This window comes from Thamnophis sirtalis, unplaced genomic scaffold (assembly GCF_051295495.1).
Source record: "Thamnophis sirtalis isolate CommonGarterSnake01/CBP01778 unplaced genomic scaffold, rThaSir2_p1.2 scaffold_4, whole genome shotgun sequence".
Classification (NCBI taxonomy): Eukaryota; Metazoa; Chordata; class Lepidosauria; order Squamata; family Natricidae; genus Thamnophis; species Thamnophis sirtalis.
The window spans coordinates 27,434,606-27,453,639 of record NW_028261384.1 but is presented as its reverse complement, the minus strand read 5'-3'; the positions used below and the strand labels follow the sequence as shown (position 1 = coordinate 27,453,639).

Here is a 19,034-nt window from a genome sequence, read left to right as displayed (position 1 = left end):
GATTGTGCAGAACATGCCATTTTATGTAAAGGAACCCTTTAGATACCCATCTCTTCCCAAAAGTCCCAGTGTACATGTACAGAGCCACTATAGCATGCTTCTTTGGCAAACCCATCAAAAGTGATACGTACACATACACAATCATGGAGACAAACTGGAGAAGCCTTCAAAGATGCCACACTGGACCTTCTAGGGCCTAAGATGGGAAATTAGTTCTTTGCTTGTGTCACCAAAGCTTTGCCCTTTGGGATACTGTGCACGGCTCATTGCATACATCAAAGCTAAGCAGCCATGAGAATCAAATCACTTCTGTGAATTTGAAGGATGTAACTAGCTTTATGTATTGAGTCCCTTTGGGAATAGGGGGGCATACAATTCGAATAAACCACTAAACCATGTATCAGGCATTCTAAACCTGGCAGGGTCCTTTTTCTCCATACTTATTTTAATTTTATATATTTATATTTTTTAATTCTATAGATTTTTTTATTTTTAAATTTCATTTTACTAGATATTTTTTTTCTTTAAAGGAGTGTTGGCAATAGTAAAATTCTCCAAAACATAATATCCAATGGCATATTTTTTCATTCATAAGTAGAGAGACAGGAGTAAGATTGAATTCCTTTTGGCATTATATCACCCTCTATTGATGAGGAGAAAGCACAGCAGACTTTTCTTATTTAAAAGACAGAAAAGATCTGAGTTATACACCCTAAAGGATTGGTCTCAAGAACTTCTTACTTTACATTTTAAGGTATGCCTGTTGCCTTTGAAAATCCTATAGAAGATTTCAGATGGGATGCTCCTAAGCTACACATTCTGCCTCCTTTGCCTAAGACAAACTAAAAACTTGCGCAAACAGAAGCTTAGTGTACACAGATGCAGGATAGTTGGGCCGGAGGGAGTTAACTTTGAAACTACATACAATATTCTTCCAGTGAAACTCTTATACCATTGGCAATATGAGAAAAAAATAGAAAGAAAAACTGTCCTAGAGGCTTTTGAGAGCAACTTTGCACTTCAACCACCCAGTTTAGTTAGTTAGTGCGTTTTGATGTTTAGATCATACTCTGAGCTCAAATGTTTCAAATTACTTTTTGCCCTAATAAGGGTTTTTTATAAGCTCTTCACAATCATAATTCTTGCTCTAGACTTGGTTTATTCATTTATTAAATATATATGGCCAGTCATCACACAAAAAGGGAGTCTTTTCTATCTATATCTATATCTATACCAGTGTTTCCCAAACTTTTGACATATGTGTACCCCTTCTATAATTTTCGTAACGCTGAGTATCCCTCATAAAAAACGCTGAGTACCCCTCATAACTACATAAAAAAATGTAGTTAATGATTTTCATGCTTTCATCCAGAACTTTCTATAGATCAGCGGGCATCTTACGTGTTGCCAAAGCCTCTCTGTGTATGCAACAATGTGTGGATATGACATTTGGAGCAACATTTTGAATTTTTGCAACGACTCCTTTATTAATTCCGACCATACTTTTTGCTCCATCTGTGCTTATTCCAACACATCTATTCCAATCAATTTTGTTCTCTTGCATAAATGTATTCATAACATTAAAGATATCTTCTCCTATTGTGATATTCCCACGTGATCCCCACCAAACTCCAGTGCAACGTGTACCCCCACCAAACTCTTCCCGTACCCCTGGGGGTACGCGTACCACACTTTGGGAAACACTGATCTATACCTATACCTATACCTATACCTATACCTATACCTATACCTATACCTATACCTATACCTATACCTATACCTATACCTATACCTATACCTATACCTATACCTATACCTATACCTATACCTATACCTATACCTATACCTATACCTATACCTATACCTATACATACCTACCTACCTACCTACCTACCTACCTACCTACCTACCTACCTACCTACCTACCTATCTATCTATCTATCTATCTATCTATCTATCTATCTATCTATCCATCTCTATCTAATCTCTATTTCTCTCTCTCTATTTCTCTCTCTCTCTCTCCCTCCCTCCCTCCCTCCCTCCCTCTCTCCTGTATCATTGCAGGAATTCAACATCAAGGAGATTTGTGGATACATAGAACAGGAAAAAAATCCCAACAATTTGAACTTACATTGGTTAAACGGGGTGACCCTTTAGCCCAGTTTGTAAAATAGATTCCACTCCCATCAGTCCAGAGGAAATGTGAACTCTTGTCAATGAATCCAATCCAAGTATCACCTGCAGCACTTTTTAAATTTACTGTGAGAAAAGCTGGAGGGAAATGCAGATATATTTTACAATAAAGTATTTGGCAGACCTGTTATTTATTATATTTTGTTCCATCCTTTTTAATATAGCCTTTATTGTCATAATAAATAAATACAACAAAATTAGTTAAACTTTTTAAGTTTACTTTGATTACCATATTTTTCAGAGTATAAGACGCAATGGAGTATAAGACGCACCAAGGTTTTGAAGAGCCAATTTTTTAAAAAAAATAGGTAAGTAGATAGAGGGATAGAGAGGGAGAGAAAGAGAGAGAAATACAGTAGGTAGGTAGGGGAGAGAGAGAGCAGTTAAGTAGGTAGGTAGATAAAGGGATAGAGAGAGGAAAAAAATAGAGATAGAGATAAAGAAATACAGTAGGTAGGTAGGGAGAGAGGGAGGGTAGCAGTCAGTGATGTACGGTGAGGTTTATGGCTGGTGAGGCAAGCGGGCAAAAGCCGCCCTATGTTGGACACAGCACCGGGGCATTCCGAAAGCCCCGCCACTGTGTCTGACATAGAGGCATCCCGCATCTATGGCAGACACAGCGCCGGGTTTTCAGACACCCGCCACTGTGTCTGACATAGAGGCATCCCACATCTATGGTGGACACAGTGGTGGGGCTTTGGCAGAGCTTTCCGAAAGCCCCACCAAAGCCCTGGCGCTGTGTCTGACATAGAGGCGTCCTGAAAGCCAGAAAGCCCTGGCACTGTGTCCAACATAGAGGCAGGATGTGGGATGCCTCTATGGCGGACACAGCGCCGGGGATTTGGTGTGGCTTTCGGAGCGCCCCGCCAAAGTCCCGGTGCTGTGTCCAACATAGAAGCATCCCGCATCCTGCCTCTATGGCGGACACAGCACTAAGGCTTTCCAAAAGCCCCGCCAAAGCTCTGGCGCTATGTCTGCCATAGAGGCGGGATGCGGGACACCTCTATGTCAGACACAGTGGCAGGGCTTTTGGAAGGGCTCTTCCACACCAAAGGAGAACCCATCTTTCTCCCCTCTCCTACAAAACAGCATCAGAAGGAGAAAGGGGCAGATTATATTAATGAAGACACCCAACACGTAAAGTGGTTCCTCTTAGACAGGAAATGGAAAATGATTATAAACATGCCTGCTGAATGGTCAGCCTCCTCGCTTTAACAGTTTTGGGTTGCCAAAAGAAACTCTGACACTTCCCAACTTCAAAGTAGTGGCAACAACTTAAAGTCATTAAATAATAATGTTTGTTAGGGCTTTGTACCATTTTTGAATATATAGGAATGTAAAGCCCACAGCATCTACATTTTTAAAACAGCCGCAACTTTTTCCTGGATTCATGAAATATCTACTTTAAAGAGTTGTCGGTTGGGTACTATATTACAGTCTTGTATTCTCTGCAATACTTTGTTTGGAACAGAATCCAAAGTACCTTGCAGTCCTAGCATTTGTACTAAAGCTAGGCAAGTTTTTACAGAGCTCTGAGCACTCCTCCAGATCTGGTCAATGAAGCAGATGTTCCAAAGTACTCCCACAACTTTCCAATGCTTTGAAATCCCACCAAATGATTTATACAAGCCTATTTCATACTTTATTCTATATGGTAATCAGGGTGGTTTTACATATGGTTCACAGGTGGTTTATTAAGAGCCAAGGTGGCGCAGTGGTTAAATGCAGCACTGCAGGCTACTGCTAGATCAGCAGGTCAGCGGTTCAAATCTCACCGGCTCAGGGTTGACTCAGCCTTCCATCCTTCCGAGGTGGGTAAAATGAGGACCCAGATTGTTGGGGGCAATATGCTGACTCTCTGTAAACCGCTTAGAGAGGCCTGAAAGGCCTATGAAGCGGTATATAAGTCTACTGCTATTGCTATTGCTATTGCTATTTTCCAAGTACTTAGAGGGCCAAGAACGGTCTTTCCTAGATTGCAGCTTTACCTTCCTTGAATGTTAACACACCTTCAGGCCATTCAAATATAGACTAGCTCGGATCCTGGAACCATATCACATGATTTATATATTAATATCATATTCAATGTAATCATTATTGCTAAAAAAAGAGGCAGCAGTTAGAGTAGTTTGTAACAAAACATGGCCAAGAAATTGATTCACCACCACCACCCCTATTTTAGCTTATTTCTGTCTTATCTAATATTTTCCTGCAATTCTTTCATAATCCAGACTACTAAAAAGAGTTCTACATAATGATACTTTTAAAATAAGTTTGATGTCCAACAGATTTTCTACTTATTAATATGAACAGGTTCTGGCCTGTTGCTTAAAAAAATAAATTCATAAATATATCCCCCAATAAAAAAGAATAGTATGTTGGAGTACTGAAAAACTCAGCCAAAGGTGAAAATCCAAAGAAAAAAATATTGGACTTCCTGCTAAGAAGTAACAATTTATTTATAGTATGCAAAATTCTTTTAGTTAAATTATTGCTGAACAATTTATAATAGTTGTATCAAAGTATTATTCTAAGATATTTGCCACTACTACTCTATTTCCTAGATGTTCACTATTGTCTCCCCCAACCCCCATGATTTAAGGGTATGTGAAACAGTTTTGATGAAAGTTGCATGATATGAAACTTCTCTCCTTTGAAATAAGGTTTGGTTTTAATTCTCTAATGAATCAAAAGGAATGTCTCATGCTTGTTACACAGCATTTGTTTTAGCTTTCCATAGCTCTCCCCAAAACCAACCAAGGAAGATAAAACCACAGAAGTCTAATACTGTTGTGTACAGCTTTGCACTAAATTATCTGTATAGTAAGCCAAAAATAGTTTAACATTATAATTAGCCCACCTGTTTCCCCCATTAACATGCAAATATATTTTTCTTGTTCAGAGACTGCATGAAAGATTTCCCAGTCCTTGCAAAATATCACACATCCACATAAAGGGAGAAGCAACTCCTCTGTGAAGGGAGGGGAGTGTTCAGCTTCTCTCTGCCATTTAAAGGCTGCAGCAGGGAGAATCCCAACTTTTTTCCTCTCCCTCCATTTACAGAGGAGCTGCGGCTCTCTTTATGCTCCCCCTGGCCCCCTCCCTCTTAGGGGTCAAAGCACCTGAAAGGGACAGGCAGGCTGCCACAACTTTACTGAGAAGACATTTCTGAGAAGAAAAACTTCTTGGGTCTGGCTGCACCCAAGCTGGTGGAGTGCCTGTGCAATTGGAGCAACCATGCAACTCATCTGCACTGTCTGTCTGCCTGGCGATGGGCCGGCGGTTGGAGGTGCTCCACCAGCTCAGGTGCAGCCAGACCAGAGAAGTTTCTCTTCTCAGAAATGTCTTCTCAGTGGAGCTGTGTCAGCCTGCCTGTTCCTTTCAGGCGCTTCGACCCCTGGGAGGGAGGGGGTCGGGAGGGGCATAAAGGGAGCTGCAGATCCTATGTGAATAGGGGCAGTGGAGTTTGGCTTCTCTCTGCCATTTTAAGGCTGCAAAAGGGAGAATCCCAACTTTTTCCTCTCCCTCCTTTCAGAGCGGAACTCCTCCAGCCTCCGCCCCCCACACGTTGCCCAGTAACCCTAACCTTTGCCTCTTATCCGCGCTCTCCTCGGCTCCTCACGACTGCAATAGATGTCCAGAATTGACTTTTGGAGCTAATGGGGCCTTGGGCTTCCAGCCCCCGCCACTTCTGGATGTCTATTGCCGTCACGAGGAACTGAGGAGAGCATGGAGAAGAGTACAAAGGTTCTTGGCACTCTGGGAAGCCATGAAAGCAGCTGGGAGAGGCACGTGGCTTGGTTTAGCCTCCCTGAACATTGCAGCAGCAGCCCCAAGTACGCTGATCTCACCATTTTTCGCATCAGGGCGTGCTGCAAGAAGGGGAGAGTGAAGACCTTTTCTGGCTGGTGCAAAGGACTTCCCCGACTTGCTTTAGTGAGCACAGGCCCACACCTCCACCACCAACAATCGGAAAAAGTCTTTACTCTCTCTCTCTTGCTGCACGCCCCAATGCAAAAAAGGCCGAGGCCTTGCAAGGTGTCTGAACTTGTCAAGACACCAGCCGCACCGTGTAAGCTCCTGCCGCCGCCCCCAACCTTGCCCCCATGCTTTCTGGTGGCTAGGCATTTTAGGCAAGTCCAGGGACCTTGCAAAGGCCTTGTGAGGTCCCCGAACTTGTCAAAGATGCCATGTCACATAAACCCCCATCGCCATCCACACCCCCGCGCTTTCTGGCAGCCATGCGGTCCTGTGCTATAAGCAACCCCGGGATCCTTGCAAGGCTGCAAAAGGTCACCGGACTTGCTTATAGTGCAGGGCTGCAGCAGCCCCCCCCCCATGCTTAGTTGCAGCTAACTTATCTCCTCGAAGTCAGCAGGCAGCAATAGAAAGCCAAACAGGAAAAAAGGTAAGTGGGTTTAGATAGGGTTCTTAGATGTGGGCGGGGAGATTGGTGAGATAGCCAATCAGTGAGCGGTGGGTGGGGCTAGGATAGTGTGGACGTAGCTAGAGGGAGAGATAGAGATAGAGATAGAGATAGAGATAGAGATAGAGATAGAGATAGAGATAGAGATAGAGATAGAGATAGAGATAGAGATAGAGATAGAGATAGAGATAGAGATAGAGATAGAGATAGAGATAGATAGATAGATAGATAGATAGAGATAGATAGATAGATAGATAGATAGATAGATAGATAGATAGATAGAGAATAGGTAGGTAGGTAGATGTTTCCAGGTGTATTTATCCATGTGCTAGAGAAGAAAATAACTGACTATCTGGAGAACTAAGACTTTGTTTCTGCTGGCACAGCACTTGATCAATGTAATTCTCATCAATCAGTTAAAGAGCTTTCCAAAAGTGAAAAAAAAAGATTTTGCACTCTGCAAATCTCCCCAAAATGACCCGTTTTTCATGAAAATGCGCCCATTTTTTTAAAAAAAGGCATGAATAGCCTTGGAGGGGCTTGCAGAGTGCTCCTGGTGGGTGAGAGGCCAAAAGCGAGCAGAAATTGGCAAATTTTGCAAAAACGGGCCCATTTTTTGTCAAAAAAATTGCATGCGCAGCCTTATGGAAGCTTGCAGAGTGCTGCTGGGGGCTGTGGGGGCAAAAAATGAGCCATATTTTTGCTCAATTCTGCCCTCCCCAGCCCTCAGGAGCTCTCTGAAAGCCTCCATAAGGGTATGCATGGCCATTTTGGTGAAGGGGGTGGCTCTTCGGGAGGCAAAAAATGCTGAATTCAGTGTATAAGATGCACCCAGATTTTCAGCCTCTTTTTGGGGGAAAAAGGTGCATCTTATATGCCAAAAATATGATATATCAGATTTTAAAAACTTTAAAAGTTTGTACCAGATCAAACTCTCCTGATATACAATGCTTATGTTCATTTCTATGTTCCTAACCTAAAAACCTTCTAGGCACAATTTGGAAGTATGTCAGGAAAAATGCAAGGATAAAATTTTATCTTTTGCTTTAAACTGCTGCCAAGAATTGAGTTATCCAAATTGTAGATACCGGTTCAGTAGGCGTGGCTTGGTAGCCATGGTATGGCTTGGTGGGCATGGCAGGGGAAAGATACTGTACAATCTCCATTCCCTCCCTACTCCAGGGAAAGGTTATAGCAAAATCGCCATTTCCTCCTGATCAGCTGGGACTGAGGAGACAGAGAATAGATGGGGGCGGGGCAGTGGTTCTAATTTTTTTTAGAACCTATTCTGCAGATGTGGCCTGTTTTGTGGAAGTGGCTTGGTGGTTATGTGACTGGGTAGGAGTGGCTTGGTGGGCATGTGACCTGGTGGGCGTGGCCAAGTTGGAAAATGTGGTGAAACTCACTTAACAACGCTCTTATTTAGCAACCAAAATTTTGGGCTCAATTGTGATCATAAGTTTCCTTCCTTCCTTCCTTCCTTCCTTCCTTCCTTCCTTCCTTCCTTCCTTCCTTCCTTCCTTCCTTCCTCCCTCCCTCCCTCCCTCCCTCCCTTCCTTCTTGTGTCTCTCTCCTCCACTTATTTTCTTTCCTTCCTTCCTTCCCTTCCTTCCCTTCCTTCCTTCCTTCCTTCCTTCCTTCCTTCCTTCTTTCCTTCTTGTGTCACTCTCCCCCACTTATTTTCTTTCTTTTTCTTCCTTCCTTCCTTCCTTCCTTCCTTCCTTCCTTCCTTCCTTCCTTCCTTCCTTCCTTCTTATCTCACTCTCTCCAACTGTCTTTCTTTCTCTTTCTTTCTCTCTCTCTCTCATACACACACACAGACACAGACACAGACACACACACACACACACACCATTTCCCTTATGTTTGCCACTGACAGCTCTCAAAGAGAAGGAAGGACTCCTGCCTTGGAAAGGTGTGTGGACTAGATTATCTCCATGTTCCCTTGCATCCCTCTATGTTCTCTGTCTCATTTAGTCACAAACAGCCCCATTCACTTTAAAGTTGGTCGCGAACTCCACTCACCCTGCACGCGCCCTGGTCCCACCCAAGGAGGTGAGTGGAAAAGGGGGGAGTTTGTGGCTCCACATTCTGCGAGCGAGAGGTGCTGCTGCTGAGATGGCACAGCGGCGGCAGTGGTGGCGGGGGAGTCGGGGCACTGCCTGCCGAGCAGCGCGACCCACAACTAGGCAAGAACAGTAGCCACCTCCACCAGCTTCCCCATGCCGCCATCACTTGCTACCACTCAGTCCGGAGGCCGTTAACGCAGAGGGGAGGTGGCAGCAGCGCTTTGGTAGATGCTGAGGGAAGGAAGGAACGAAGGAAGCTGCAGGCTCATTTGCCCCGGCTACGTGACCTCCTTTCATTCTCTGCTGCCCAAACCAGTGAATGAGGAGACGGAGAATGAAAGGAGATTGTGTAGCCGAGGCAAATGAGCCTGCAGCCTCCTTTCTTCACAGTTCACACATTTAGGCAATGGGGGGGGGCTTCCTTGCACGCCTTCGGAGAAAGAAAGAAGGTGTGCTAGAAAAACCCCCTCCACTGCCCGAACGTGTGAATGAAGGAGGCTGCAGGCTCATTTGCCCCAAGCTACGCAACTTTCTTTCATTATCTGCTGCCCGAACGAGTGGATGAGGCAGATGGAGAACAAAAGGAGATTGTGTAACTGAAGCAAATGAGCCTGCAGCCTCCTTCCTTCACAGTTCACACATTCGGGCAATGGGGGGAGGCTTTCTCGCACGTTTTTGAAAAAGCCACCCCTGCCTCTCAGAGGTGGAGTGATTGGTGAGCCAGTGAGTGGCAGGTGGGGAAAGCATGGAGCAGATGGGCGGGGCAAGTGAGCGAGGGGGGGGCAGACAGGAGGGAGTGTTCCGGTACTGTCCCACTAGACGAACGGGTCTAAAAGGTATGGTAAATTTGACGAACCCCTTCTGGTGTACCAGTCCGAACCGGGAGCAACTCACCCCTGGGTGGTATTTACCGGTTCTCTGAATTACTCAAAATTTCCACAACCGGTTCTTCAGAATTCATCAGAACCTGTTGAATACCACCTCTGCCACAGGGTCAACCTGCTTTTCAAGCAAGGGCTATGAATCTAGGTGGATTCTACACCCCTCAAATTCTATACCAGTTTGAATGAGAAAGTATAATCTCATGCAACACCAATGATTAAAATGTCCGTGACAAAGATGAACCTGTGCAAAGGTCCCCTGGCCAGATGTCAAACTGAATGAGGAAGTGTAACCCCATTTAAAAATGTCCTTGACCAACCAGGGCCAAATAGCTAAACAGTCGTAATTACTTAATCATGTCAGGATTGACCTGAAGTCTGCTATTCTCCAGCCAGGCTCAAACAGCCTTGAACATTGGTCAGTACATCAGTCACTTTGCCCATCTAGCGAAAGATTGAAATATAAAAGTGGCTATTATGATACTGAAGCCTGAACCAAATGAATGAGCTCACCTCATCATATAACTCATATCAGAGGTGAGTTGCTGCCAGTTCAGCCTGATTCAATCAAACTGGTAGTGGTGGTAGCGGGAGGCTCTGCCTGCCCGCCCGTATGCTTCTGCACAAGTGCGCATACCAGCAAACCAGTAGTAAATTGATTACCAATCCACCACTTCTATATAAGTTTCTGTTTATACCTTTTAGATAACTATAGGGGTGGTGAAGGTTCTTAGTCAATATAACCTTTAAATATAATGAGTAAAACATAAGATATGTGCTGCTTGTAAAAATAAACATTTTACTAAATTCTGCTTTGAAAATAATCCAGCTACACACTTGTAATTGCTGTAACTAATGCTTAACTCATATAATATTGTCAAATCACAGTTTTTATATTATTGTAAAATTACTTTCGGTTCTTATTGCCCTTATATTATCAGCACGGCAACCTTTGAGTTAGGAATGGGCTAAAAATGTGCATGGGGCCATAGAGAAGGAGCATATCCTAAGAATTGTGGCAACATTTACATCTCTTTCAGGTCCTTTCAAGTGGCAAAACTTATATAAACTGACGCTTAGGGTTAGGGTGAGTGGTGAGGGTTAAGATTGATCATAATAATTTCTATAAAAGTTACTTAAGAAAATATTCCTGGATTTTAAAAGAAATGTTGATAGTCAATATGATTTAGAGAAGTGATTGTACCTTGAACAGCTTTGTTTGGTATAGAAGCTAGGTTTCCTCCTAGGTTTTTGCAGTGATCACGTGCATCGGTCCAGTTTTTCATCTCCTCTTCTTTGAAGCCAAATATTTGAAAGCACTAAAAGAATAAAAATCAGTGGTGGTATTCAGCCGGTTCTATCCGGTTCTTGTGATCCAGTAGCGGATCACAAGATCCGCCCACTCTGCACATGCAGGGAATGAGGTCCGCATCTGCGGCATATAACAGGGCTGAAACTGGTGCACTCAAGAACTCAAGAAGCATAGCAGATGGAGGTTGGGAAAAAAATTGCTGCAAGAAGCCTGCAGCAACCATCTCTTTTTTGGTGCAAGAAGCATTCATCTGCACCAAAAAAAAGTCAACTGCAGGAATCTTGTGGAAAGGGGGACTAGATGCACGCTGGTGGAGAGCCTAGCAGCGACGGCTCAGCTCTAGCTTGTCTTCCCTGGCAGCCAGTTGTGGGAGGAAGGTAAACCCAATGAAATAGGTGGTCATGGGGGAGGAAGTAGGGATAGGTCCAGGCCTCTGAAGGAAGGGAAACAGTACTGGCAAAGGGAGAGTGGGAGGCCTTTGACAGATTAGGCCAGGCTCAGGCAGAAAATAGATAGGTAGAAATTCATTTTTTTCCCTATTGAGTTTTGTGGGCGTGGCTTGGTAGGAGAGTCATATGACTAAGTGGGCTTGGACGTGAGTAATGTCAAGTTGGCCAAGCTCATTCAGTCACAGGACCCTCCCACCAAGCTGCAGCCACCGAACAGGTAAGGAAAAAATTTGAGCGTCACCACTGTTTGCAACATTTCATGGATACATGATCAGGATTTGTGGTTTGTTTGTTTGTTTTTTGCTGGAAACGGATGTTTGCTTCTAGTTATTGGCAAAATAATGCTCATTGTAGAAAATGAGTTCACTTAACAATCATGGATTTTACTTAATAACTGCTGCATTTGCTTTACTACTGCCACATTTGCTTAATGACTGCTGCAAAAAAGTTATAAAATCAGGTTGGTCACATACTGACCCACTTAATGACTGGCATGACTTATGACAATAATTTTGGGCTTAGTTATGATTTTAAGTTGAAAACTACAAGCAAGAAATGTTAACAAAAATTATAGAGAAATAGAATGTGAAAATATACTTTAAATTATATTTAGATTTTATGGGAGCAGAACAAAACTGGCATTTATCTAAAATGCCAAATCTATTTCTAAAAAACATGGCTCTTTTAGTATTGGCAGCATTTATATTTTTCATTGTTTCATTGTTGCAGGTATTTCTATTTTGTGGCACAGTTACTCTGTTCAAATAGTGTACCTAACACAATAGATGTAATGAAGGACATGAAGAATCTCTTGCTGAATTACCTGTGTTCATTGAGAGGTCTAAAAAGACCACTGGCTACCTATGGCAATCACTATGTATTAGCATGGAGATTGTCACAGGATGTCTGAACAGTGATGCTACCTCAATATTTTTTCCCAATTGCTATATCAATTACCTTTTCATTAAACCAAAGCCAGCCTTCACTGCACCCTTTTGGTGTTGAGGGTAATGTGGGTGCTGCAGTTGTCCGGATAGAGTTATTGTGTCTCTCGCAGATGAAGCTTTTCTCATGACCACAATTTATATCGTGCCATAAACCTGGTGAAAGAGGTTATATTGCCAAAATGAATTTATTCTTAGAATAAATAGCAACGGATCATATATGTGTTGCAACCGAAATAATGAGGACGAGAATAATACAAAGTGCAATAGTACTACTGAAATCCTACAGTATTTGTGAAAGTGTAAAAGTAGTCCTCACTTACTGACCACTCATTCAGTAACCATCAAAAATTATAATGGCACTGAAAAAGAAGAGTTAGGCCTAAACTTCAAAGTTGCAGACATTGCCACATCTCTACAGTCACATGACTGTGATTCAGGGACAGGGCAGTTGGCTCATCTTTAAGACTATTGCAGTGTCCCATGATTGTCATTTATGACATAAATGATTGTCATTTATGACCTTCAAAGCCAATATTCAACAAACAAACTTAACGGGAAAGGCGACAGATAGCTGCAAGTTATGGTCACATGATATTGTGTTTAATGACTGCAGGTGAACACAGATGAAATTGCCATGGCAAGTAGGCACAGTCATATGTCTTTCATTTTATGACTGTGTCACTTAGCAATGGAACTGCTCATCCCAATTGTGAGAGGTTAGTGAGGACTGCTGTATTTTTGTAGCCTGAATGTCAATAATTCCAAAACATGGTCCCAAAGAAGAGATAGGTGACTATCTATGTAGTTATTTTGGAATAACTTCACCATTGGCAAGACTATTGTGGGTTTATGAGTATTGCAAATTGCTATTTTCTGTGAATATATGATGCAATAGCAATAGCAATAGCAGTTAGACTTATATACCGCTTCATAGGGCTTTCAGCCCTCTCTAAGCGGTTTACAGAGTCAGCATATCGCCCCAACAGTCTGGGTCCTCATTTTACCCACCTCGGAAGGATGGAAGGCTAAGTCAACCCTGAGCCGGTGAGATTTGAACCGCTGAACTGCAGATAGCAGTCAGCTGAAGTGGCCTGCAGTACTGCACTCTACCCACTGCGCCACCTCGCTCAATTAAATAATTCCAGTAATTGCAGTAATTAAGCTTTGTAATGTATGGATGAAACCTTAAATCCTTGATTTGAAAATAATATGCTTATATGCTTGCTTAGAAAATGATATGTTGTAACACTTTAAGCCAATGTAAATATTTACATCATAATGTAAAACAAGTTAATTAGAGTAACAAAATAATGTATAATGATGGAATCTATAATAATGTGTGCCAATTAGCCCAAATTAAACAATGCTGTTTAATTTGCCTTATCCTGAACATGAACATACAGATAACTTCTGAAAACCTAAAGTTTATTTTACTTGCCTGTTTTATAATGCATAATTACACAGTGTTCATCTTCATTGTCAAAGTTGGGTTCACCGGGGGACCAGGCTTCATATGTCACTGAAGTTCCATCCATCCAGCTGAAGAAAAAATGTTAGACAGTCATCTATGATGCTGAGCTCAAAACAACTGCTGGAAGCTCAAGAAAGGCTGTTCCAAGGCTAGGACACTTTGAATTTGAAATGTTTTGCAATCTTCCATTATTCAATCTCTTTATTCTTTAAAGACATTATAACTCCATTAAATGGGCTATACAAACAACGTAAAACAAAATAAAAGAACAAAAAATAAAAGCCAAGCAAAGCAAAATGGTATAGCACACTTACAACTATTGAGAAATTACAGATAGTTGAGTTATGAGGCAATTGGAATGGTCATTGCTGTCACTAAGCAATGCAGCTGTAAAGTGTAACATCCTGTGATTTAATTGCTTAGCAATGGCAATCCAGGTGGTCCCAGTTGTGATCATAATCCTAAAATAGATGAGTTATTAAGCAGAAAACAGGCAGTCACAAGTTAGGAGCATGAGAATACAGCAGGGGAGTTGGGGAGGCCCTTGGAGGACATGCTTGAGTTGGGCTGGTGGAGCACTTGAGTTGGGCTGGTTGGCTGGCATGAACTCAGGGAGTCTAGGGAAAGTGGGCTGGGATGCATGCACAAGCATAGAAAGGCCAGGAAAAGAGAGCACAACATGTATGTATGCATGCATAGCTTCATGTCTGCATCACAGAGGCATGGAGAGCAAGTGTATGAATGCAGGGAGATTGGGAAAGATTGGGAATTCACTATGATTAGTTTAGATGCAAATAATTACAATTTAAAGAAAAGTGTTTTTTTCTGCATAGTTTATGCTACCATTTGAAATGCCACATGAAAGGTTGAAATGCCACATGACAACACCCATTTTATACAGAGTGCTTGGATTTTTTTATTATAAAATCTCTAATGGTATCTTGGGAGAGATTCACAGCCTGCCTACCTGCACATTCCTTGATGAACCGCTTCTTTGCTGGGTGGCTACTAGTAAAAACTGAAGAAGTGTGTATCTTAAGAAACTGAGAAGTAAATTGGTTCCAAAGTGAAAGCATTAAAAATAGAGTTGTTTTCCATTTCAGTAAATCTTGTTAAACAAAAACCTGCCAAAATCTTTTTTCCAGCAAAATTGGCTGTCTTATTTATATTTATTCCAATTTATCATCAAAAATAATTTAAAAAGAGAATTCCATTACATGGTGCAGAATTTGTCAATTAGTTTAATGCATTCACCTACCCGAATTTTTTGTCAAAACTCAAAATTAAACCAATATAGGAATTAGAATGAATTCCATAGGTGACAGCCTAAAATGTAAAAGAAAGAATTGGGAATAAAAATAGTTATGTACAGCTTTAATCTAAAGTAATGAGATAGTGTACCAATAATCTGATTCAGTTATTCTATAAAAACTCACAACCAATAATCCAATAAAGGATAGACTCTTTCCTAGTATGTTTGTTTTTTATCACACATAATGTATAATTAAAATATTATTTGGAAATCATGTTGAATAGAAACAACAAACACAAAAACAATGACATAACTTTGAAATATGCTCTACTTTTTAACAATATGGTGTTCTTTAAAAATTCATGTGAGAAAAAAACATTAATTTATTGTGTCTTTAAATAATTGGTTTCCAATTAAGTTGGCCATACTAAATTTCCAGTAATATTAATTTAATGGTCAGCATGTTGTATAGTAGATATACAATAATGCAACACAAAACATAGAAAAGAATTTTTTAAAAACTTTTGGTTCTTAATTTATGAGAGAAAGAGATATGCACACACACTCATGGATTACACACACGTACACGCACACATTGTGAATTGTCCTAAAAATGTTCCAGGTGTAGTTAGTTATAAAAGGAACAGCCATTATGATCTCCGGAACTCTTAAAAATATTTAAATCGATTAACATTGTATAAGGCAGTTATCTCTTTAATTACTTTTACACTCTGACGATGTTAGTAGTGACTAACAAAAGCTAAGTGAGAAATATATTTTTAAAGTTCCGGCGTGGGCAAAAATTAGGCCTACTGGAAGTCTGGAAATGGGCCCATTTCTTGCCTCCAGAGGGCCTTTGGAGGCCGGGGAGGCGGTTTTCGCTGTCCTGGAGGCTCCAGGAAAGCCTCCAGAGCCTGAGGTGGGCAAAAACACACACACCCTCTGTGGTGCAGGAGGCCAAGTAGGCCACGCCTCCATGGTCTCGCCCACACATCAACCAGGCAGCAAACCAGTTTGCTAAAAATTTTCAATCCCATCCCTGTACCCACATATATACTTTATATATACTTGTTACTTTGCATGGATAATTATTGCCTATATTTCTTACATATTTCCACAAAAATATTTTTTCTTCTTTACTCTCAATGATGGTAAGATCGCCACCATGTTGTTTGCAGAACTTCCTGGCTTTTTCTGCAGGCATTGTTGTATTACTGAAATAATATTCATTGTTTCCATATTCAATCCAGCCATCTTCAATTCTTGTAAAAGAATTTTCTGCAAAAGAAGACATAGAAGAAACGATTTATATGTCTAGAATCCCTTTGCATGCATGCCACAAGAATACAAAGCAAACAGAGCTACTTGAAAATTACGTGCTGTCCTTTGGAGCAAAGCTCTTCCTTCCAAGATCTTCTGAATATGAATAAGCACATCCAAAAGACACATCCACATTATAGCTGGCAAACTGACTTCAACTGTGTGCTTCCAATAACTGGAAGAGGCTTTTACGCAAATATTACGGAATATCCAAAAATATCTTCTGGGTATTAGATATGCTGGGATGAGACATAGGACAAAGCAGTGTAAAGCGAAGCAAGAAGGAGGCCATTTTAATTTGCTTTCAGAACTAGCTGGAGAGAGAAATGGGTTGTTGCCTTAGGCAACTGCTTAATTTGCTAGATTCAATTAAATCACTATCAAATACAACCACTTCATCAAAGCTTTGCATATTTGGGGATGTTTTTTAAACATGTCCAATGATTTCTTATGGATATGAAAAGTACCCTAAATTTTAGTAACTCCTCTTTGGTTATATTTCTACCTATGCTTGGGAAGCCTCTACTTAATTAATGTCTGTGATGAGAACTATGACACCTTATGTGACTTCCTTTCACTTAAGAAAAATCACAATGTCTGTAGTTTTACACTATGCAGAGTCAATGTCTGGCTTTCTTCAGTGCTTTGAGAAATTGGTTTGCTTACAAACTCAACCATTACACATCACATTTTAGGAATGCTCCTTTATGTCACACAGCCAAATTTAGCTCAAAGCAGTCTGATTCAAATCAAACTATTGCATACAATATTTTTGACATTAAATTGTTCAACATACCGAAGTTGTCGCTTGTTTCTGGATTCAAGGGTGTACCTGCAGTGCAAAATTAAATATTTTAATTATAAGGAATCCAAGCCTAACCTTATCAGAATTCTTCATGTTGCAAAAGGCAATTTTCAAAAACTGAACTGTTGTATTGGTTTAATGTATTTCTATATTTATAAGTAAATAAAACCAAAGAAAACTGGATCCCGGTTCCTCTAACCTGCAAATGGCCACCACTTATTGCTTAAGAGATCCATGAAGACCTGGCTCTTTATTCAGTCTTTGGCAAAAAAAAATCCTCATTCCATTGTCCTTGCCATATTTTATCCTTACTCTTTTATTCAAATCTCTGTTTGATTGTTGTGAGCCCCAAGGCAGCATACAAGTTTCATGAATTATTTAGAAGATGGTTGTGATTATCATTATGGAAAAAAAAAACCTGTTGGCATCAATAATGTCTTCTTTGGTGTAAATTTATGCAGATATTTATATTTGAAATTGTACCATGTTATTTAATTAGTCATACAGTAAATAGAAATTTAAAATCTGTAGACTTAAAAGGGAATTGTATTTTCAACTCTCAGATTCCTCCCCCAAAAGAACACTGGAAGTCTTTAAGAAGATGTTGGATAGCCATTTTTCTGAAACGGTTTCCTGCCTAGGCAGGGGGTTGGACTAGAAGACCTCCAAGGCCCCATCCAACTCTGCTATTGTATTGTATTGTATTGTATTGTATTGTATTGTATTGTATTGTATTGTATTGTATTGTATTGTATTGTATTGTATTGTATTGTATTGTATTGTATTGTATTGTATTGTAAAAAGAGAACTTCATATGAAGTTTTACAGTTCATATGATGGTGTGTCTTTATTTTGGGTGAGGAATTTGAGAGTCTTAAAGAAGTTTTACAGTTGAGAAATATACTAATAAATTACTTGAGAATGCAAAGAATACTACCTCTTGTAATTTGACAAATCCAATTCAATAACCCATGACATGGAAACGGTGACCAGGATCCAGTTTCTCCCCATATTATTTTGCATCTTTCATCATATTCATTTTCTGAAATCCAATGAAATGGTACATATGTGTATACCTATAATAAAAAATAAAATGGATTTACAAATCTACTTTCTAAAAGCCATCAGTTTTAACATGTAGGAAAAACCAAGTGTATCATAATGACCTTTTAACAATTTGTGTCTGCATGTTTGATGGGCTGTTAGCAAAGTTCTGCCAATGTGGTTTTGAGTATTGAAATTGAAGGAGTGGAAGCTCAAATCAATAACCTTTCAGTGGCTGAGATGTAAAGTTGTGTATCTCTCACTGGTGATACTTAACTCTTTGCCATTAGGTTACATTCTCAACCAGTTTCAGCTAGATGCTAAATAAAAGTGAGAAGAATATCAGACCCTACAAGAATCCTAATTCCAATACATCCTCCTGGATGGCAATAGAGTGTTCCTTATTCTCAGTCTTTGGATATGATCCAGAAAGATGCAATGGTTGATGGTTATTAAAAGCCGCTTAGAAATCAACAGGATTGCAACTCCCCATAATGGTCTTACCAAAAATCAACTCTAAATATGACTAATGTATCTCATTTCCACTCATAGACCTAAAGCTATATTAAAATAGTTCCATGTAATTTATTTATTCCAGAACACTTTATACTGTAGCCAGAAATGTTGCAGATACATTAATAATTTTGTAATATTTTTGGATCAAGCTATACTTCTGAAAGAATAGAACACACTTCCTCAAGGCATGTGGCATCTGTCATCACCCAAGAATGCATCCTTCACACACTCCTTCACTGAATCCTCTTTACCTCCCTGTCACTTGTCTTTTAACTTGCATACTGATACAGGTTTTTCTGTTAGCAGGGGAAAGCAACAAGATAAGTGTAATCCAGTACTTAGAAATGAT

The 19,034-nt window shown here is 40.6% G+C and overlaps 1 protein-coding gene across 1 annotated transcript in view; it reads right to left on the bottom strand.

Moving 5' to 3' along the window:
• Window positions 1–19,034, bottom strand: part of LOC106546315 (macrophage mannose receptor 1) — a 64,668-nt gene that overhangs the window by 21,377 nt on the left and 24,257 nt on the right. The window contains exons 14-21 of the mRNA XM_087714361.1: window positions 18,063–18,201; window positions 17,117–17,152; window positions 16,109–16,278; window positions 15,007–15,074; window positions 13,716–13,816; window positions 12,288–12,430; window positions 10,774–10,888; window positions 2,132–2,271 (exon numbers count right to left, since the gene is read on the bottom strand). Of these exons, the coding sequence (XP_087570487.1) occupies window positions 2,132–2,271; window positions 10,774–10,888; window positions 12,288–12,430; window positions 13,716–13,816; window positions 15,007–15,074; window positions 16,109–16,278; window positions 17,117–17,152; window positions 18,063–18,201 (912 nt within the window). The remainder of the gene's footprint in view (window positions 1–2,131; window positions 2,272–10,773; window positions 10,889–12,287; window positions 12,431–13,715; window positions 13,817–15,006; window positions 15,075–16,108; window positions 16,279–17,116; window positions 17,153–18,062; window positions 18,202–19,034) is intronic.